This window comes from Notamacropus eugenii, chromosome 6 (genome assembly GCF_028372415.1).
Source record: "Notamacropus eugenii isolate mMacEug1 chromosome 6, mMacEug1.pri_v2, whole genome shotgun sequence".
Classification (NCBI taxonomy): domain Eukaryota; kingdom Metazoa; phylum Chordata; class Mammalia; order Diprotodontia; family Macropodidae; genus Notamacropus; species Notamacropus eugenii.
This window is the reverse complement of record NC_092877.1, coordinates 388,140,116-388,161,809: the sequence shown is the minus strand read 5'-3', so window position 1 is coordinate 388,161,809 and position 21,694 is coordinate 388,140,116. Positions and strand designations below refer to the sequence as shown.

Below are 21,694 nucleotides of genomic sequence, written 5' to 3'. Positions count from 1 at the left end.
GTCCTGACTGTGTGACCCTGGGCAAGACACTTTATCCTGCTATGTGTCTGCCCTACTATGTGCCCACACTGCTATGTACCCATCCTACTATGTGCCTGCCCTGCGGTATGCCTCTGCTTCAAATTTCTCTCTGACTTTTTAAAAACTCTAAGCTGATGGGTGAGTTCTCTGCATCCACAACAGGCTTTTTTTGGGCACCTTCCCCCTTTCTTCCTCATCAGAATTTTCTGAGCCCCTTTTCTGTCTACCGTCTTTGCCTCTCACCTGGCACCTGGTGTCCCGTGGAAATCCCTTCCACTAATGATGGTGTTAATTCACTAATGATGGGGAGTCCATAATCTGGGGAGCAGGGACAGATGTGAAAATACAATTAGAAAGTAAGTACAGGGTGGAAGGAGCTCTAAAACCTGGGAAAATCAGCACAAAGATGGGGCGCGGAAAACCATTTCCATCTACGGAAATCGGTGTTTGTTAGGGCAGGGCAGGGGCTGGACCGAGAGTTAGGCCCAAATAAGGGCCTCCCAGCTGAGGAAGCCTCTCTCCCAAGGCAGGTTGGCCCGTTCTCCCAACTTCCAGCCCGGGAGATCTGCCTGAGTCCTTAAAGTGGGAACGGGGGCACCCATCAGGAAAGGTCAGAGGGAGGACTCAAACCTAGATCTTCCCAGCTTAGGACAGCTCTCACTGCCCCAGGGACTCGATGAATGTCATTGTTCCCTGAGTCAATCTTTTGGCACTTCAAAGAGCCCCTCCCAGCAGGGGAGCCCCTAAGGCTTGGCCACCTGTCTTTTCTCAGAAAAGGGCTTGGGGACAAGAAGATTACTACAAAGAAGGTGGAGCTTTCTCTCTTTTACTTTAGAAGTGGAAATGTTGTGTGGGGTTTTGTTGTGCTGCTCAATTCAGAGAAAGTAAAAAGTAAAATTAGAAATGAAAGGTTGGAGGGAAGATTGTAAATGAATCCTTTAAATCAGAGGTGGGGAACCAGTGGCTTCCGGACCAAAGGTTCCCCAGCTCTGACTTCAGTGAATGAAATATGGTTAATTAATAAATGAAAGAGGAGGAGGGGGAGGGGAGAGAGCCGATAGGAGCAGACTAACATCAAAGTAGTTTAAGCCAAAGTAATTTCAGGGACAATGTTCTTCTGTAAAAGATGAGAAAATGAATGTGATATTTAAGAAATAAATAGAGGAAAACACAAGCTTTGCAATTATAACTTTACGTATAAATGGATTTAACAATCCAATAAAATGAAAGAGAGTGACAGACTTGGTAAGAAAATAAAACCCACAATCTGTTGTATGGGCAGCTGGTGGTGCAGTGGATGGAGCACTGGGCCTGGGATCTGCAAGATTCAGCTTTCTGAATTCAAATCTGGCCTCAGACACTTACAAGTGGTGTGACCCTAGGGAAGTCACCTCACCCTGTTTGCCTGTTTCCTCATCTCTAAAATGAGCTGAAGAAAGAAAGGGCAAACCACTGTAGTATCTTTGCCAAGAAGACCCACAAAGGGCCACAAAGAGCTGGACCCAGCTGCAAAATGGCTGAGCAACAAATCTGTTGTGTATAAGAAACGTATGGAATGAAAATTTGAACACAATTAAGTGTGCATCAGATAAATATTTTACAATTGGGAGTCATGATAATAGTAGTAGCAGTGGAAGCAAAAAAACAAAAACAAAAAACCCAAACTCTCCTATTGAGAGAGATGAAATTCAAAGAGAAAGTTCATCTTCACTGCATCTGGAGGGAGATCTGAACCTGACACAGCTCCAGAGGCAATTCTGTGACCCCAAGGAAGGAAGGAAGCAGGTAGACCACAGGATGCCATCTAGGAGCTCTCAGACCAAGATCAGAGGAGCTGGTGACCCATGCCACAGTCCTGGTTCAAACTGAAGGAGGTAGGGCTGTGGGGAAATGAGATTCCAAGTCAAACTGGGAGATAAATCCTGGAACTGAGATCAAGTCAGTTTGGGAACTGAGCAGCTAAGTGGGGGATCACAGGTCCAAGGAGAGGACTGATAGTCACGTGTATATGTATGTGTGTGTATGTGTGTGTGTGTGAGAGAGAGACAGAGACAGAGAAAGAGACAGAGAGACAGAGAAAGAGACAGAGAGACAGAGAAAGAGACAGAGAGTCAGAGAAAGGTGGGATCAGCCTGGAAAGGCAGTCTGGAGCCCAGTTTGGGAGAGTTATCAAGGTCAGCCTATGGACTTTGCATTTTCCCCTGATCCAATCTCCACTCCCCCCCCTACCCCTCCAGGGTCTGGGACAGATGAACCTTGTCAGAAAGCAGGTCCTGCTGATTTCTCAAAGCATACCTCGGCCACCTGAGTCCACTTTTGAAGGCAGTCTGGGAGCTCCTCCCTGCCCTCTGTCCCTCATCCACAGGTGCACCTGCCCTTGTGTGGGTGTTGCTCTTTGACTGCCAAGTGTCCATTTCCTGGTCTTAGCAGTGCCTGAATCCTCCCTCCCGCACTGCAGGTTCCTGGCCTCCTTTCTGTCTTTGTCTCCCACAGAACTCCATGCGGGGCCTACACTTTGTCCCCTCTTGATGAGACAGAGCAGAGTATACCTGGATGAATACCTGTATCAGTCAGCACCCCAATATGTACGGTGTGAGGCCTACTATCACAGGTTCTTAGGTCTGCCTTCCTAACAGGGAAGGCAACCTTTGAGGGGTCAATAATCACTTTAATCATTCAGTTAGTTCAGGGGAAAAGTCAACACCCTGGACTACAGAGAAAATACAAACAGAAAGACCAACAGACAGGGCTTCCAAAATGTCTGACCATTAACATACATACATCTTTACCAGAGAGGAAACATCTGGGTTCCTGGGGGATGCGGGGGACTCCTTAGCGCTTCCCAGAGTCCCCTTCTGGCCAAACACTTCTAGTCAGTAAGCCCCAAAGTAAAACCTCACCCTCAGAGTATTTATATACTTTTTAGAGCCAGAGGGCATGATCCTCTGACCCAGTGCCTCAAGTACAAAAGGTACTTGAGACCCTCCTCCAAAACAACTCCCCTCATCAAGCTTCCTCTCCCAAGGCCCCAGTGTGTGAGGGAGATCTCCTTTAATCACATTATTCAATCAGAGACACTTTTAAGAGAACAAAAACAGTAAAAGATCCTAATTTGGTCACAAAACCTGAATCCAAAGATCAGTCATTCATGGTTCCATGTCAAGGGGGCAGAGTGTGTGTGTGTGTGGGGGGGTCCCTTGTGGAGTGCCCCAGGGATCTGTGTTTGGCACCCCAAAAAACCCACCTTTCTTGCCAATGATTTAGATTGAGGCAGAGGCAGTAGGCTCACTCCATCTGGAGATGACCCCAAGATGAGGGGGACAAAAAGGCCTCATGAGGCTGGAGTTTAATGAGGACAAATGTTGGGTCTCACACATGGGTGCAAAGAATCAGCTCTCCAAGTAGAAGCTGGTGCCCATTGGTGGGGGAAGGGAACTAGTATTTCTCTAGCATCTCCTCTGGGCCAAGTGGTCCTTGTGGTCAGTCCTCATAGCCAACCTGGGAGGCAGGGACTGTGATGATCCCCATCTTACAGCCGAGAAAACTGAGGCAGATAGAGGTTCAGCGACTTGCCCAGGGTCACACAGCCAGTAAGGGTCTGAGGCTGGATGTGAACTCAAGCTTTCCTGACTGCAGGGCCAGCAGGGCTGCCAGGCTGCCACTATGGGTAGACCATAGGCTCCATGAGTAGAAGCAGACAAGCTCCCCCAGGGGGCGCTGGAGAGGCAGGGAAGGTGGCCTTGGGAACAGTGAAGGAGCTACATTGTAGCTCTCCAGAGGGAGGAGAACAGAGGTGGCTTGTGTCATGTACCAGGCTCCCCTGGAGGAGGCTGGGACTAGGGGAGGTTGGGGGCTCCCCCGGAGAAGGGAGTCTGGGGGCTCCCTGGGGTGCTCTGGGATGGGAGGGCAGAGAGAGGTGGCACAGGACAGGTAGGTCCAGAGGAGACTACAGACCCACTGGAGCTGGCCCATCCAGAGATAGGGAGGTGCCCTGGCCTCTGCCCTCGGCGCTGTCTGGCCTTGACTGGAGGACTGAGGTCCAGGGAACCACCAGGCTGGAGGGCCTGCCATCCATAGAAGGGCCTGCAAAACCTGGAGAAGACTGGTTGGAGGCAGAGGGTGATGTGAGAGCTGATGTCCAGCACTAGAGGGGCCACTGTGCAGGGTGGGGGGTGTCTGACCCCAGGGGGCGGACCCAGGAGTATCTGTGGGGGAAGGACAGAGGGGCAGCCTGAGACTAGGGGCCTCCCGGGACAACTGCAGTGGGCAGGAGGAGACAGAGGGGCCTCGGGACAGTGCAGATTCTGGGCAGGTTTCTCTGGGTGGGGGCCACAGCATGGGCCTGTCATGAGCCATCAGGGCCACAAGGTGTCACCTCAGCTCCAGCTTCCCAGCAGCTTTGAGCCAGGGCTTTGGAGGGGTGTATTCTGCCAGGGGGGTGCCAGGATCATCCCCGTTTGAGGGAGGGCTGGTCTCTCTTTCAGGGGAGGCCCAGAAGGGGCACGCTGGCCTATCCCTTCCCTGCCTCAGTTGGTCCATCTCTTCCAACTGGCTGTGGTCCCGTTTCTTGCCTGCCTTGGGGGGCTCAGCTCCTTGGGGAGGGACTGCCCAGTCCTTCCAGTCACCTCCCCGCCAGGAGTGTGACCTCCCGGTCCCTCACCCTACACAGTCTATCACAGCCTATCAGCCCAATAAGAGATGAGATTCTGACATGGCTCCCTCTGAAACTTTCCGGGGCAGAGCTGGACTCCTTTGGGGATGCTGGGGCTCCTGACTTAGGGATTCCAGTCTGGAAGACCCCCACCCCCTCTTCCCAGTGTTCCTGAGAGCTGCTGGGCCTCCTGCCTAGGTCCAGCTGGGCCAGTCCAGAAATTCCAGTTCCCTTATTTACATGCTCAGGAAAGTTCATCACCGATGATGGGGCACAAGGAGAGAGGGGGTGTCTCACCTACAGCTCCCTGTGTTTGGGGCTGGGTCTGGGCCTGTTCTGTGCTCTTGGAGGCCTGTCTTCTCAGTGGTTATAGATCAGCATGTCATGCCCTGAGCCTCTTGGGGCCAGTTTGTGACTGCAGAAATGTGGAAACAAAACCCTTCTTTTCCCTGTCAAAAAATGACCCCCCAACTTCAGCCACACTCTGACCCTTTACTGAGAGAGAAACTGTACCCCTCAGGACAGCCACAGACTGCCACCAGACTGGCCCCTGCCACTAATGGCTCTCTGGCCACAGATGCACTTGACACCAACCTACCCTAAGTCTGGCCACAACCACAGACTGACCCTTGGCCCTGGCCACAGACTACTCCCATTTCTAGTGTCTCACACTGGTAGGATGTAGCAGGGAGAGGAAATGTCGGGGAGGAAGTGAGGGTGGTTCTGCCCTTTCCACCCCTCACTGGGCTCAGACCCCAATGACCCATGGGAGCTCCTAGCTCCTAGCTTCCCCACCCGTCCCCTCCATGCCACATGCAGAAGAGGGGTTGCTGGTCCCACAGCACCTAGGGGACTTCCCCAGCCTGGGATTTCCAGGGTGACTCAGAAGAGGGCTGAGACCCGCCTCATGGGAAGCAGCAGCCATTCCCTCAGCCCCAGAAAATCACTAGTGCTGATAGCAGCAGGGAGTGCTTGTAGAGCGGGAGGAGAGGGGAGGACGTGAGGGTGTGAAGCCCGCAGTGCATCCTCTGTGGTTTGATGCCTTGGGGGGTACCCACAGCAGGTGAGCCAGCTGTGTCAGGGGCTTTGGCTCCTGGGGCCCGGGAGGTTAAAATGGTGAGGAGTGCACCCAGCAGATGCTGCTGGGCAGAGACACTGCTGTGTCTGTGGATAAGGGCTTCCCCAGGCCCCCCTCCAAGTTTTCTGGGGCAGAGCTCAGCTCTTGAGAGCCCATCCCTGGCAGTGCACTCTCTTCCCTTCCCCTTGGTCACTAACAGGACACTGTCCAGCCCCAGGGAGCTGGCCAGGTGCCCTTGGACAAGTCCACTGTCCTTTTTGGGTCTCAGTTTCACCATCTTTAAAATGGGAACAGATATTGGGCCCACCAACTCCTTCAGGTTCTCATGATATCACAGAAAAGGCAATGGAGCCTCCCTGGAGCTCTGGGAGGTCCCCTAGGAATGGAGGGCTTCTCCTGGGATCACCCAGCTAATGATAGAAGGGCTTTGGTGGAAGGAAGGACGTCCCTCCAAGGGCTGGATCTCCATTCTAGTCCCAACTCTCCATGAAGCTGCTCTGTGACTCTCCCCCACCCCAACCTCAGTCTCCTTCTCTGTGAAACAGGAAGGAGGTGGCCCAAGGGTACTTTCCTGCTCATCCAAACCACAGGCCCTGGGCTGGATCTCTGCCTCAGGCCCATCCACTTCCTTCCCAGGCTTCGTTACTCCATTTGTGTAATGGGGAGAATGATGGCAGTGACGCCCTCTAGGAGGGTGGGGCCATTGTTAGCCCTGAAGTGGGCATGGGGAAGGAGCAGGGGCTCCTGGGGAACGGGCAATTCACCACCACTCCCCAGGGGCCATGTGTGTTCAGGACATGTGGGCAGCTTCTCAGGCCTGTGTGGGCTCTGCAGAAGGAAACCTGTGGCCCATGGCCCCATTTCTGCCTTCCCTCTGCCCCACTCAGGGTTGGCACACACAGAGAGCACAGACAGCAGAGGTTTACTCTGGAGATCACAGGGAAAGACTGAGGCTGGGGGGGGGCGAGACCTTGAAGGACCCAGCCAGTCAGGTCTCTGTGTGTGCGTGTGCGTGTGTGTGTGCGTGTTTGTGTGTGTGTGTGCACCTGTGTGTGTCTATGTGTCTATGTATGTGTGTGTGTGTGTGTGTGTGTGTGTTTGGGTGTGGAAAGCGGGGCACAATTCTGAGCCAAGAGTCCAGAGGCCTGCGTTCGTGTTCTGGCATTTCAACTCATAAACTGCTTTACTTGTATAGGCCTTGGACCCTCCCTCCCCCCCCACCCAGCTGCCTCATCTGTAAAATGGACCAGGATTGATCCCACATCCCCAGCTGACTTCCCCAGGGCTTCACTAGACATTCCTAACTCAAAGCTTTTCATTTCATTCACAATTTGGGGTCTCTCAATAGCCCGTGAAGGAATTAAGGGAGACAACCCCCTAAACCAGCTAGACAGTAAATAAATTGGGGAGTATCCAGGAAGGCCTGGAGTGAGGGGGGGCTGGGCAAAACTTCCTGGGGAAGATGAGGAGGGAGGGCCTCCAGACACAAAGCCTTAGTCCTTTGGTCACAGAGGTGTTGTAGAGGGCGGAAAGTGTGGAAAGGGAGAAGGGGGCAGGTGGCAAAGTTCCCTGAGCCAGAGAGAGGGTTTTGTATTTGCTCCTTGGGGCCATAGGGAGCCAGTGCAGTGGTTGAGTGGGTGGCTGGGGGATGTCAGATGGTGCATTAGAAGGATCTCAGTGGGAGGCAGGCAGGCCCCCAGTGGGACCGTGGTCTCCTGGCCCTTCAGGGACTGGGAAAGCAGATACACAAAACATCAGAGCCTTGGAGGGATCCGAAGCCAAGGCCAAGAAGCTGGATCTCTGTGAACATAATGGTAACCTAAACAGGCCTGTAAAGGGGCATCCCCTCCCCCCATGCACCTCTGCTGGAGCCGAGGACCTGTGCAGACTGGTTGCTGACTCAGGGGACACTGGGTGCCCTGCTGCTGCTGTCCAGCCTGGCCCTCATGATAGCCCCCAAGTCTGCCCCAGGAACAAAGGAGGAGGCCAGGGCACAGGTGAGTGCTGCCTGCCCGTGTAGGCGTGGAGGTGCCAATGTTCCAGGTCCCAAAGGCTGGTGGGCAAGGTAGTCATGGGCACAGGGGAGTTCTGCCCTTGTGAGTGTGGAGGTGCCAATGCTCCAGGTCCCAAAGGCTGGTGGGCAAGGTAGTCATGGGCACAGGGGAGTTCTGCCCTTGTGAGAGTGGAGGTGCCAATGTTCCAGGTCCCAAAGGCTGGTGGGCAAGGTGGTCATGGGCACAGGGGAGTTCTGCCCTTGTGAGTGTGGAGGTGCCAATGCTCCAGGTCCCAGAGGCTGATAGGCAAGATAGTCATGGGCACAGGTGAGTACCGCCTGCTCATGTGGGTGGTGCAGTGCTGATGTTTCAGCTGAGGATCATCTTGTGACTCAGAGCCTCACACGCCAGACCTGCCTCTGAAGTGGTGGGGCCCACAGCCATTGGATTGTCAACCCCGCCAGCCTCTTGTGGTCCAGCCAGTTTTTCCATCTGCTGCCTCATTCCAGGCGTGACCCTGCACCTGGAGACTGTACTTATCCCTAACCTGCCTCCTGGAGGCAAGGGCCCAGGCGGAATGTGGGCTTCCCGACATCGGGCTCCTTCCACACATCTCCAGTCAGGGGGGCCAGCCCCAGGGGCCCAGGCCTCGCCACTGCCACCACCTCCCGGGAGGGGAACTGTCCCAGCCCACCCAGCTGCCAACCTCCTTTCTCAGACAGACGGTAAGGGCCAGAGGAATCCCGAGGGGGGTTCAATGGGGTCGGGGAAGTCCGAGGCTAGCTCTCTTGTCCCAGTGCCCACTTGCTTAGGCTGGTCATTTTCCCCAGAGGGAGCTGGAGAGATGGACAGGTCACTTGGGTCACTGGGCAAAGGAAAGGAGAAATCTTCCTTGGTTGGCTCGTCACACCTGCTGGGAGGGGGGGTGAAGGAGGCAGATCCCAGCAGACCTGGTTGAAATCTGACTCCAAGCTTCATTCTGGGGGTGGGGGATTCCTGGCCCAGGTCAAACCTGTGACAACTTGCTAGCCAGGTGGACTTGGAGGGTCTGGGGAGGGGCTGGTTCAGCTGTTGGGGAACCAGGGTCTCAAAGCATGCATCTCTGGGCTTTGGGGCTGAGCTCCAGCCAGCCCAAGGACCTGACAGGGGCAGGTGAAGGAAGCAGAGAAAGCAGGGGCCTTTCCCGGGATGACTTCCAGGATTTCCTAGCACCTGTATTTCCTGGGCACCTATTCAGGCCAAGTCAATTAGATCAGAGCTCAGGATTGGTCCAGGTGACTCAGCAGCATCCACCCAGGCCCAGCTGCCACCTCAGAATCCCTGTCTGCCTCAAGGGGCCTTCTGTGGGGGAAGGGGCAGAGGCTCACAGATCCCCAGAATACCTCACCTTGGTCGGCACAGTGCCAGGGGCAGATGGAAGAGGTGGCCCAGACCAAGTCTTTGGCTCCTTCTGTTCTCCCAGGGGCAGCCAGGGAGGCCCCAGGGATTCCAGGCACAGAGCTGCCTCAGGATCCTTGGGAGGAATGCTCCAGCACTAGCTGTCTCTGTTTATCAGTCTGAGAAGTGGAGCGCAGTGTCCCCAAGGATCTTGGGGGAAGCTTGGCTTGTCCAGAGGGATGGACTGCGCTGCAGCTCCCTCTGAGACAGGACTTGGGAGCCGTTCTTGCCTCAGTTGCCTCCTGGCACTAGGAGGATGTGCAGGGGGTTGCTTGGCACAACTTGGCATGAAACATGTGCCCACATTGAAGGCTTCCTCCCCTGCTCCCTCATGTGCCAGGCTGGAATTGGGAGGACTGGCTTTGGTCGTGGCTCTGCCACTGACCCTCTGAAGGAGGCCCCTCTCTGGGCCTGTTTCCTCTGGACATCTCTGATTCCCAAGTTCCCCCAGGGAGATACTGACATTGAAGTGGCCCGGCTGGCAGCTTCTGCCTGCCCTGCGTCGGTTCTGACCAGGGCCAGACCTTGTCCTAGCCTGGGGCATCTCCCTCTGAGGCTCCCAGAGAGCTGGGGGCCCTGGCTTCTGTCCCACCCCTTTACCCTGAGGTCCTGAGTTTGGTCTTGAGGCTCCCCACACACAGGATGCCTTCCCAGTTCATCCACCACCCCACCCTACCCCCAGTATACACCCTCCAAACCTGTGATGCTCAGACAGCACCCAGAAGGGCTATACATCAGGCACCTCAGACCGGCCTACTAAAGGAGGGTCCAGAATCCCAGTGGCCCAGAGGAGGAAGGATCTGGTCACCCTTGATCTCTGCCCAGATCTGCCCTTCTATAGCCAAGGCCTCCCTCATGGCCAAGCCCACCATCCCTGTGCCCCCTGAGAAGGAGAGGAGACTTTCATTGACCTCTGCCCTTGTTCCTACTCCCTCAAGATGTGTAGCAGCTTCCTGGTGTGTGTGTGGGTCAATCCCAAGGCCCTCTCCTGACGCAGCTCATACTCAGTGGCTCAGGGGCCCCTTCCTCACTCTGATGCCCCAGGGAGAGCCCTCCAGGGTCCTTGGGGTGATCTCTTCAATGGACCCAGAAGCTGCAGCCTTCCTGGTATAGGAGCTCCAGGACCAGATCCCCAAGGCCACTGGTGGCTGCTTCCTGGGGGAGCCTGGGGCAGGACTCAGTACCTGCCATAGTCCTCACACTGCCATTAAGGCTGGAGGCTCCAGAACCCCTCAGGTGGGCTTCCCTCCCACCACATGCCCATACAAGAGCAAGGCTGGAGGAGTCACTGGTACCCACAGCACCATTGACCCTGGGGAGAAAGTGGAACCAGCGTTCCGAAGGAGTGTCACTGACAGTGCCCGTGTTGGTCTTACAGAAACATGAGCAAGAATCCCAAGGAAATGATCCCACTAATGGGCAAGAAAACCAGTACTCCCAGTGCAGTCCCCATATGCCCGCTGGAGAGGAGGCCCCCCGACATCACACCCACCAAGAAAAGGTAAGCCTTGGTCTGCTCAGTTCCTGCAGTCAGGTGTCTCCTGTTCTCCTTGGGGTGCTGGGACCCTTCCCCAGGACATGGTGGTGGACTGATGGGTCAAAGCCCAACTTTGGTGTAGTACCCAGTGGAACATTCCTAGGTAGGTGGGGGCAGTCCAGAGTGTGCTGGATTTTAGATGGACCTTTGGCAACTGCCCATCATGTGGACACGGCACCAAAGTGGGACCCAAGCAGGTGTAGGGCAGGACAGGCTGATCATGGAGTCAAAAGTCTGCTGCCTCCTACCTGTAAAACTTGAGGCAAGCAAGCCTCAGGGCCTCGGTTTCCTTTTCTGTAGAGTAGGGACAAAGAGACTTCCTAGCTCACAGAACTGCCTTGAGGAGCATATGGGCTGGGAGGAGGTCCTGTGCACTCTGGGCAAGGGCAGCAATCTTGTCTCCTAGAGGCCTGTGTGTGGTTTGACTTACCCCCATGTAACTCCCTGCTTGCCTCAGAAATCTCTGGACTCCTCCAGTGGGCTATTCTCCTGGTGCCTGCTGACCTCACCTAAGCTCAGGCCCAGCTTTAACCATCAATTAGAACTGACTTCCTAGAACTGGCTCATTCACTCTGGTTCCAGGCCCTGGGGAAGTGGGGGTAGAATCCAGACAATCTCAGGGTCACCTCGACATATCTGTGCCCAAACTCGGTCTTGCACAAGACAGACTTGTCTGTCCTGGGTCCAATTCTTCCCCAAAGATCTTGGAGTTGGAAGGGATCTGTGGAATTCCCAGCTCAGCCCACCCCCAGGAGTCCTGCCTACCCTTTGTCCACAAAGGCTCATCCAGCCTTCTTGTGAGGTGCTCCCCATGTAGGGATGGAGTAAGGTGACAGGAGGCTGGGCTGACAAGGCCCAAGTTTCTGCTGGACGCTTCCTCCGTGGCTCTGGTGTCATGCCCACATACTTGCTGGTGGGCCCAGGGAGGCTGGGCGGCTACTTTACCTCTCCTGCAGGCACCTGTGGCTCTGGACTCAGGTCCATGAGGACCAGATTCAGTCCTGAGGAAGTCCAGCCTCTGTAGAGGTCAGACTCGCTTTCCTCCATCTCCCTGACTGCTCCCCCCCCCCCACCATAGCCCAGGGAGAATCATTTGATGTTTAGATTTGGCTTGTGAGGCCTATTCCTGGAGAGGGGGGGAATACGCAATGTAAACCAGACTTTTTTGTGTTGTCATTTGGAGGCCCCATTAGGGGCAGAGTTTTCTTGGCAGAGATCCTACAGCAGTTTGCTATTTCCTTCTCCAGCTCATTTTACAGATGAGGAGACTGAGGCCGACAGAGTTAAGGGGCTTGCCCAGGGTCACCAAGCTAGGAAGTGTCTGAGGCTAGGTTTGAACTCAGGGGATTTCAGGTTTTCCTGACTCCCCAGACCCAGAACGCTATCCGTTGTACCACCTAGCTGCCCCAAACTGGGCATAGGACAGCTATTTATTTCCTCCACACAAAAGAAAGGCATGAGACACAAAATGCTCCCAAGGATGCACTGACCAAGGGACTTACCTAAGCAGCAGTAATGGTTAATTACTTTCATGCTTGCCCAGAACATCTTGAAAGGCCACTGAGTCAGCATCTTACCTTTGTCTTGGCTCTGCGCCCAGCACTTCCCCTTCAGGGGTGTCTAGGCACCTTGCATAGTGGGGCCTATGCCACCTGAGCAACCCACGCACTCTTAATCATGGAGCTCACAAAGTTGCCAACAAGGCTGGAAATGCCCAACTCAGTCACCAATCTGAAGAGGCAGCCAGGCTGGCTTTGAGTTCTGGTCTTGGGGTCACCTAGGCCAGTTTGTGTTCCATGCCACCCATTTTCCTGAGAACACAAGGAAAGGCCAGAGGATGGAGTCAATCCTCTTACCATCTCCTGATTGGGCAGCTTTCTGCTGCTGTGGCCAATACTCTCAGACATGCTTTGACACATTCTTCCCCCTAAGTTGTCGCAGGCAGAAGGGGGAACCCCAGGGCCCCCTGAAAGTATTGTGAGCTCCCAGAGCACCAAGCCCTTCAGGGCTGAGCCATGCATGTCTCTGGAAGATGTTTTAATAATGTCTCATAAATATTCGGTAGCGATGGGAAAGCAGGGATAGGGGATGAACATCATTGGTCTTCTCTGTCAACCCTTTGGGGGTAACAACAAGGTCTGCAATTGACTACCAGCCTTTGGCATCATCCCTTCTTCCAGATGTCTTGCGAGTCAGTCCCCCAGGCTTCTCATAATTGCACCCCCTCAAGTATGAATGGATGTCACCTGTAGACTGGTCCATCCGCTTTGCCTGTCTTGGTTTTCCTCAGTGTCATTTTGACTTCCCCATGTGGTACATGGGGACTGTGATGTTAGAACCTAACTATGCTGAACCCGCTCCCCTGGACAGACAAGATAATTTGTTAGAGAAATCTTCTCAGATCTTTTCCATTCTCTGTTCACTGTGCTCCTTCCAGGTGCATTCCTGAGGGGGACAGCCCATGTGGAAAGGAGGGAAGAGAGCCTTACCACACTCTGGTATTGACAACTTGTTCTTACATTACCTTCGTGTCTGACTATGTCCCTCTTAGAAACTCAGATTAGAAAAGAAAGAAAAAATGCAGCCCAGAAAAAGCACCCAGAGGGGAGGGACATCTTCCCCATTCTCTCCTGAGGCCAAGCTCAGTTGTTCTAATGACTTGGTGTTTCCTTTGGGTTTGGGGTGGTCTCTTCTTTTTGTACTCACTGGGCACGTCTACCCGGGTTATGCTTTTCTTCACTCTGCAGTTCAGAGAAGTCTTCCTGCATTTTTCTGTATCCCTCCTACATGCTGTTTCCTTTAGCAGATAATGAATATGCCTTTGCACTCACACACCACAATTCATGTGAGGATTTCCTGGATGCTGGGTATCTGCCTTGTCCCCAGTTCTTTGCTACCACAGAAAGTGCCACTGTGACTATTTGGCTGAACAGGCGATCCTTCTTTCCTGTCTTTGAATTCTTTGGGGTCCACACCTAGTGATGAGCTCTCTGAACCCAGGAGTGGGGCCACCTGGGTCACCTTTTCAAAGCACAATTCCAACGGCTTTCCTGAATAAACTGGCCCAGTTCACAGCTCCAACTCTAGGTGCCTGTCTTCCTCTAGTTCCCTCGTTTCCTATTTCCATCTTTCTCCTGTTTGCCTTTGGCTGGAGGTGAGGTGAGGGTGAAAATTCAGTTGTTTGGATTTGAATGGATCTCATTAATTAGTGGCTTGGAGCAGTCTTTCCAGGAGTTGTTCTCCCTAGAGTTGTTTGTTCAATATCTGTCCTTGGACTGTTTATCTTTTGGATCATTTGGGTTTGTCCTAATGTTCTTGTAAGTCTTGTATATTGAACCTTCATGTTCCCAGTGACTACGTTCTCTGCTTAGCTGAGCTGCACTGATTTTTCATGTCACCAAAGGCCTCTTCTCCCCCTCCTCCCTTTCCAGTCTTCTTACACTTTCCTCCCCAACATGCACTCTTTAATTCAGCGACACCGAGATCCTCCATCTCCAGATTCCAGGGATTGCCTCAGTCTGTTCCCCACACCAGTAATATTCTGTCTCCTCCTCTCCACCTCCTGCCCTTCTTCAAGTTTTAGCTAAAATCTCCCTTTCTGCAGGAAGCCTTCTCCCTATTCCCCCTTAATTCTATTATGTTCCCTCTGAGGTTGCTCCCAACTTATTCTGTCTATATCTGGTTCATACATAATTGTAGATTCTTTTCCCCATTAGATGGGGGAGGGGGGCTGTCTTTTGCCTTCCTTGGTGTCCTCAGGGCATAGTCCAGTGCCAGGTATACAGGAGGTATTTAATAAGTGCTTGTTGGCTTGACTGGTTCCATGTTTGGCAAAGACTTTTCCTCTTCGCTGTTGCTGCGAAAGGTGCCCGATGTGACCATTTACATTCAGGTCCCACAGGGATTTTCAGCTTCCTTTTGATAACGTGGTAGAAAATGTTGGTCTAAGCCAAATTTCTGCTTTCCAGCTTTCCCAGCAGCCCTAGTCAAACAGGCAGCCCTTTTCCAGAAGTGATGTTCTGGTGTTTATCAAACACTAATCTCTAGAGTTTAATAGCTTTTTTACTCTCCCTGATTCTCTGAATACTTTGGAGGATGACTGCTTCATGGGAGAGTTTGAGGCCTCCATACTCTTTTCCTGATGGGTCAATTTGTCAGGCAAAGGCGTGACCCCTGGGCGGTCCTGTGAGAAGTGATGGAGATCCTTCATGGGCAGAGGCTTCCCATGGCTTAGGCTGACCGTGACTGAATGAGCCCCACTCCTCCTCTCTACTCCCTTGGTTCTCCAGGGCTGGCCACATCAGTGACAACAGTGCTTGCCAGAGCAGCCAACCTTGAGGATGTCTAGCAGGCATTGATTAAGCACCTACTATGTGCTGGATGCGGGAGATACAAAAAATGGACCCCCAGGAACTCATGTTCCAAAGCGGGAGACCACATTCCTTCATTTTTCTTGTTAATATGCAATGCCCAAGAAGGGTCACAGAATGGGCCAGATGCCCCAGAGCAGCCCCTTGAGTTCCTGGAGTCCTCTCACCAGCTGTTTGTCTGCTCACCTGTGCTCACAAAACCTGGTTAGTTCCCTCTGAATTCCATTCAAGGGAAGGCACAAGCAACAGAGTTTATCCAAGGACAGAGTCCCAGGAGACAATGAGTTCGCCCTGGACGCTGCCTGGGAGGTTGAGGGGGAGGGGGAGGGGAGGAGGCCTCAGGGGCAGGAGGGGAGTCGGTTCTCTCAAACTCCCCAGCTGACAGACAGCCCATCTTCCTGCCAAGCCTCCCTCCTCCTCCCCTCGGATCACATGGACTGCCCCTCCCTCTTAGGAGGGCAGGCAGCTCCTTGATTTCAGTATTTGTGCCTCTAGCCTTTAGCACAGTGCTGACACACAGCAGGCACTTCATAAATGCCCATTCATTCATTCACCCCAATGAGGTGTTAGCTTTGGACAGCTCCACAGACTGGTGCGTAATACCCTGACTGAGAAAGGAGATGCACTACTTTCCTGGACAGGATGACGGCAGAGTAGACTAACCAGGCTTCCTGGTGCATTCAGCTCTTTGACTCCCTTGCTACAGGATCTGTCTCCACGCTACAGAGTCCATTGATGGGTGGATGCGCTTGGATCCCCCCTCCCTCAGATCTCTATCCTCCTCTCTGTCTCTGCCTCCCTCCCCTCTGCCAGCCCTGCAGCGTTCTCAGCGCCGGTGTCTCCCCTCTGTACATGAGCATACCAATCTTGAGCTCTGTCCTCTCCTCTGGAATTCCTTGTCCCCACACCAGCCAATTGGCTGTTCACCCCCTGCCTTTTCTAGTTCTTGAGTCAGTCCTTGTTTCTGGAGGAAGCTGCCATGGCACAAAGCAGGGGCCCATGAACCTCTCCTGATAACTGGCTTCAGCCTGCTTTCTGGGCCTCATGGCTAGCCTTGTCTTGGTCTGTGGAAGCCTTAAGCTGAGTTCAAAAGATGGTTCATTTCTGATGGGTCAAGACTGTAATCCAGCTCTCTGAATTATAATTGCATATGTAGTGGAAAATCACTGGCTTTGGAGGAGGTCTGGGTTCAAATCCTGACTCGCTAGTATGACATTGGGCAGATCTGTTGACTTGTTTGAGTCCCAGGGGTAGGGTCATATTTAGGATTTGAACCCGAGGCCCCTGGCACTAAGGCCAGCTCCCTTATAACAGTTCCAAATTAGGTGACTGACAGGTTTCTCACTTCTCTCTGGGATTAATCCCACTCCCTTGCCTGCCTCCTCACTACCTCTAGAACTCCCAGAGTTCCCTGGGGGCCCTGCCTCTGACTTCAGGACCACCAACCCCAGAGGCCCCTTTCTGCCTCCAGCCAGAGAGCTGTGAGGACCAGACTGAAGGAGGGTTCTGCTGCTGTTCCTCGTCTGGGACTGGGCCCACTTTAGTGATTCCAGAGAGGATGGAACTGGAGGGGGGTAGGGGAGGCATGGGACCCAGAGCCATTCTACTGCATGTACATGCATGTGTATGTATGTGTGTGTGTGTGTGTGTGTATCTATGCACTTGTGTGTATGTGCACTGGGCTGTGGGGGAGGCAGACAGGTTCCTGGAAGGGAGTAACGGGATGCCAGGATATCAGGAAGGGTTTCTGGCTCCCTCCTTCCTTCTGGGTTCCCTTCTCCAAGTGCCACGCTCTGCTGCTACCACCACCGGGAGCAGGACCCAGGCTGGCTTTCCTAAAGGGAGGTGGCTAGCTCCATAAGCACAGAGCTGGGCTCCTCCTCCCACACAAGCAGACCCTGTGAGTCACCCTGGGCCAAGGGACCCAGGACTGTCAGGCCAGGGAACTTGTTTTTCAGGGGATGTTTCCTGGTGATGAGTAAAGCTGGGAGACTTTGCCTTATCAGGTTCTTCCTTTCCCAAGGGCCTCAGACTTCAGGGTGAGCTCAGCCAAGCTCCTCTCTGTCCCCATTTCTGCCTTGGACTTGGCACCCCCCCACTCATCCCATATCCCCAGCCAGGAAGGCCTGGGACACCTCCTCTGATTAGCACCCCACCCCAGCCCCATACCCTTCTCTCCCCATGTCCCTCTCACTGAGAAAATAAATGGATGATCATGGCTAAGTACTGACTGTATGTACCAGGCTTTGTACTGAGAATCTCCCCTCCTGCTGGCCTGGGGCAGGGGGGAGATTTGGGAGGCTGGGGGAGAGCTTATGAAGTCCTCTGTCTCGGGGAAAAGGTGGAAGTTTCAGATTTTTAATACTAAATAATTTAGCTGCCCTTAGATAAGGCAGAAACAATTCAACTCAATAAACCTTCATTATATGCCAACTGTATGCAGTGTTGTACCTACCAGGATCCCAGATCTAGGGGAGCTCATTCAGTCGTCCCCCCTTGTTCTGAGGTTCACCAAACTGAGCACCTTGCCCAGCAACACTCAGGAAGACTTGGCAGGAGGCTGCGATCATTAGGTCCTAGAGTGTGTTCAAGGGAGTCGAGTGTGAGGGGACCAGAAAGGTGGAAAGGGCCGGGGATGAGCAGAGGATTTTGTGTTTGATCTTAGGAGTGATAGGGAGCCATGGAGTTTGTTGAGCTGGAGAGGTGACACAGGGATCAGACCTGGAGCTTCTAGGGGATGCTGTAGTGCACAGAGTGCCCAGCCTGGAGTCAGGAGGATCTGAGTTCAAATCTGACCTGACACTAGTTGTGTGACCCTGGGCAATTCACTTCACCCTGTTTGCCCCAGTTTCCTCATCTGTTAAGTGAGGACCCTGGGGAAGGAAAGAGCAAACTACTCCAGTATCTCTGCCAAGAAAGCCCCGAATGGGGTCACAGTCAGACATGACTGAAACAACTGAACAACAAATTAGGAAAATCTCTTTGATGGCTGAATGGAGGGTGGACCTAGTAGGGAGTGACTTGGAGTTGGCTGACCCCTCCCCACCTAGCAGCTACTACAATAACTCAGGCACCAGTGATGAAGGCCTGCACCAGGAGAGGGGTGGGGGCATCAGAGGAGAGAAGGGAACATATTTGAGAGATGCTCCAAGGGTGACCTGAACAGACCTTGGCACCATGTTGGTTCTAGGGTTGAGAAGTTGTGAGGAGTCCAGCATGACTTTGAGAAGGGGAGCCTCAGTGGGGAGCAAAGGGATGCCCTCTGCAGAGAGGAGAAGGTAGGAAGTGAGGAGGGTGGAGAGGAAAGAATGAGTTTGGGGCATACTGAGTTAGAGCCTACTATTGGGCATTCGACTGGAGATGTCTAGAAGGCTGTGGAGATGGGAGATGTTAGGTCAGTAGAGAATCTGTGGCAGGAGAAGGTGGTCAAGAATCATCAGCACAGACAGTCATTAAATCCATGGGAGCTGATGAGATCACCAAGTGAGGGAGAAGAGAAGAGGGCTGGACCAAGCCCTGTAGAGCCACCCACAGTGAGGGGGTGTGACCTGGGCTATTGCAAAGGAGCTGACTGGTGGGAGAAGATCCAAGGGGACCCCAGTCAACTTGCAGAGGATGTGGCAGTGTAAGTCACCCCTGCCTGGGGCGCTTCCTGGGTTGAGACTGTGCAGGACCTGTCTGTCTTTAGACTGTGAGGCCCTAGCAGGGTCTCAGGTCTGGCTGCACTTCTCTGGCTAACCCCAAGGACTCGGGCCAGCGCCTCAGCCTGTACTGCGAGTGAACAGGCAGGCATGGTGGTCTCAGCAGGGGAGGCCAGAGTGGATGGCTGGCTCTGGGTCCTAAGTGAACTATTCTCTCTTGTGTCTGACAGCGCCCATTTCTTTCTTGAAATTGAAGGCTTCGAACCCAACCCAGCCATCAATAAACCTTCTCCTCCCATCTTCCCCAAGCCCATGGACTCCAACATCCGCCAATGGTGAGTCCTTAGAAGGTGATGGCATGTGTGCATGTGTGTGTATATGAGTGTGCATGTGCATGAGGGTACATACACTATGTATGCGTGTGCATGGGTACATGTGTATGTGTGTGTATAGGAATGTGTGTATGTGCATGGGGGTACATGCATTTGTGGGGAAAGGAGGGGGAGGAGGTAACTTGGCCACAGATGGCCAGAGGCTGCCTGGAGGCCACTGACTGAGGTGCTGAGTCTGGAGCCACCTGGAGCTAGACAAGCAGGGGCCAGGAGAGCAGAGAGAAGCTTGGACAGTAGCTCAGGCAGTCCTGGCAGCCCTTTGCCCCAGAAGCCCAGACAGTTGCAGATTCCCTCCTTCTCCCTCTCCCCAGAAGGTCTGGCCCTGCCCCCAATTTCACACCCTTCTGCCCCCTACCCTATGCTGCCCTCGCACCCTTTTCTCTTCCCTGGCAGCAACTCTGGGAACTGTGAAGACATGGACTCTCCCCAGTCTCCTCAGGATGATATCACCGAGACCCCTTCAAACCCTAACAGCCCATGGTAAGTGAGGCCAGCCCAGCTCAGTCAGACCTTGATGGGCTCTTGGAGTTACTTTCACTTCAAAGCAGGGAGCGCTGCTGACTGGGATCCAGGTCCCAGCTGTGGGAAGGGGGAGCTTTGGGTCCTGAGATAGGGCAGGTACCATGGACAGGGCCCTTGACCAAGAAGTTGGAGGCCTAGGTTCTGAATCCAGCTCTGCCACTAACTCGTGAGGTGACCCTGGGCAAGTCCCTGCCTCAGTTTCCTCATCTGTAAAGTAAGGGCATCAGATGAGATGATGCCTTTGAGACAAAAATAACCATGGAGGGAGAGAATGAAATCACACACTAACTGACACAATGATTCCTGAGGGAGGGGGCATGGAGCCCCCCATGCTGATGGCGGGAAGGAGACCGCTGGATGATGACCCTTCCGCGCAGGAGTGGGGAAGGGTCTGGAGGCTGAACTTTGCATTTTTAACCATTTGGGAAGGAAATCTTTCTAAGAAACTTTACCTCTTTTGGTGCCTCCTGAAACTGACCAGGGAGCCCTGGATAAACTTCAGCCAATGCCCTGACCAGGCCAACTGATGCCCCCAGGGCTGCCCCTGTAGCCCCAGATGACTGGGCCCTGGAGATTTGGAGGTCAGGCTGCTGGCTGCCCCTTCTCATGGAGATCACCAGGGCAAGACCATTTAGTGAAAAGCTCCTGATATCAGAGCTGGCTTAGTGCCTTTGAGAGCTTTAAAGGGGTCTTAGGTGGGGCCTAGTGGTGGAGGAGGAGCATCCCATGCACTTCAGGATGGGAGGTAGCAGGGGCTGTCCCATATGCTATGTGACCTTGGGCAGATGGCTGCCTCTGTTTGCCTCAGTTTCCTCAACTGTAAAACAGGTGGCATGGTACATTTCCCATAGCAGCTCCTTCACTCCTTCCCACACCAGAGCTAAGTGGGGCATTTCCCCAGGCCTTTGGGTCAGGGCCAGCTCTCAGCAAAGTGCCAGCTCTGTGACATTTATCTTCCATGTGCCAACCTCCTCTCCTTACATTCCCAGCCCCCCAGATCCTGGGCCAGTGAATCAAACCTCCTCACTAGCAGGCAGTGCAGAATCTAGTAGCACTAGACACTGGGAGCCCAGGGCACTAGTCTGGTGCTGCCCCTTGGCGCCTGGGTCACCTTGGCCAAGTCTCTTCCCTCTCTAGGCCAAAAAGTGGACTGGACCAGCGCTTAGAGCACCCCAACCATATTATAGATGAGGAAACTGAAGCTCCAACTGAGGTGACTGGTGAGCTCTGCCACCCTGCAAGGTGACCCTCACCAGAGATCCATCCTCCCTGCACTGAGCTGGCAGGTTTGATGGGACTCCTTCCAAAGGGCTCTGAGTGTGGGAAGAAACTAGCCCATGGAGGTCACCACTGAACGCTGTGAGGTTAGGCTCTTACACTGGACTCTCAGGCAGGCCTGGGCCAGCAGCGTGTTTGACTTGCCTATGTGGCCCAGGAAGAGTGGCCGGAGGGGACAGGCAGAGGACGGGAGGAGGGCGCTCCTTGGGCCACAGGTCTGATTTAGGGGTGCTCTGCTCATTCCCATACACTCAGCGTCAGTCTGGCCAAAGAGGAGCAGAAGAAAAACAGAAAGAGGTTGAAAAAGCGCATCTTTGCAGCGGCGGCGGAGGGCAGTGTGGAGGAGCTGAGTGGACTGCTTGGGGAGCTCAGGGAGCTGTCCAGGAGGCGCCGCACCATGGACCCGCTGGGTCAGTGCCAGCCAGCCTCCCCTCTCCCTCCCTCCCTTTCATCCTGCCCCTTCCTCTCTCCCTCTCTCTCATTCTCCCTCCTTCTCTGCCTCCCTCTTTCTCTCTTTCCTTCCCTCCATCCATTCTATCCTCCCCCTCCCTACTTCCCTCTCTCTCATTCTCCTTCCTTCCCTCCAGTCTTCTCACTCTGCCTCCCCTCTCTCTCCTTCCTCCCTTCCTTCCTCCCTGCTTTCCTTCCCTTCCACTCTGCAGGATCTATTGTGGGACACCGGGGGTGGGGCTATAAAGAGTTGTTTTTTTATTCCAGTCCAACAAAAATTCTTGTGTGTGAGGCTCTGTGCTACACACTGGGTGTACAAGGAC

At 53.7% G+C, this 21,694-nt stretch overlaps 1 protein-coding gene across 1 annotated transcript in view; it reads left to right on the top strand.

Moving 5' to 3' along the window:
* Window positions 1–8,234: 8,234 nt before the first annotated feature.
* Window positions 8,235–21,694, top strand: part of TRPV3 (transient receptor potential cation channel subfamily V member 3) — a 50,381-nt gene continuing 36,921 nt past the window's right edge. Inside the window, exons 1-5 of the mRNA XM_072618992.1 lie at window positions 8,235–8,469; window positions 10,560–10,682; window positions 18,960–19,064; window positions 19,515–19,601; window positions 21,177–21,331. Coding sequence (XP_072475093.1) covers window positions 10,564–10,682; window positions 18,960–19,064; window positions 19,515–19,601; window positions 21,177–21,331 — 466 coding nt within the window. The 5' untranslated portion in view covers window positions 8,235–8,469; window positions 10,560–10,563. The remainder of the gene's footprint in view (window positions 8,470–10,559; window positions 10,683–18,959; window positions 19,065–19,514; window positions 19,602–21,176; window positions 21,332–21,694) is intronic.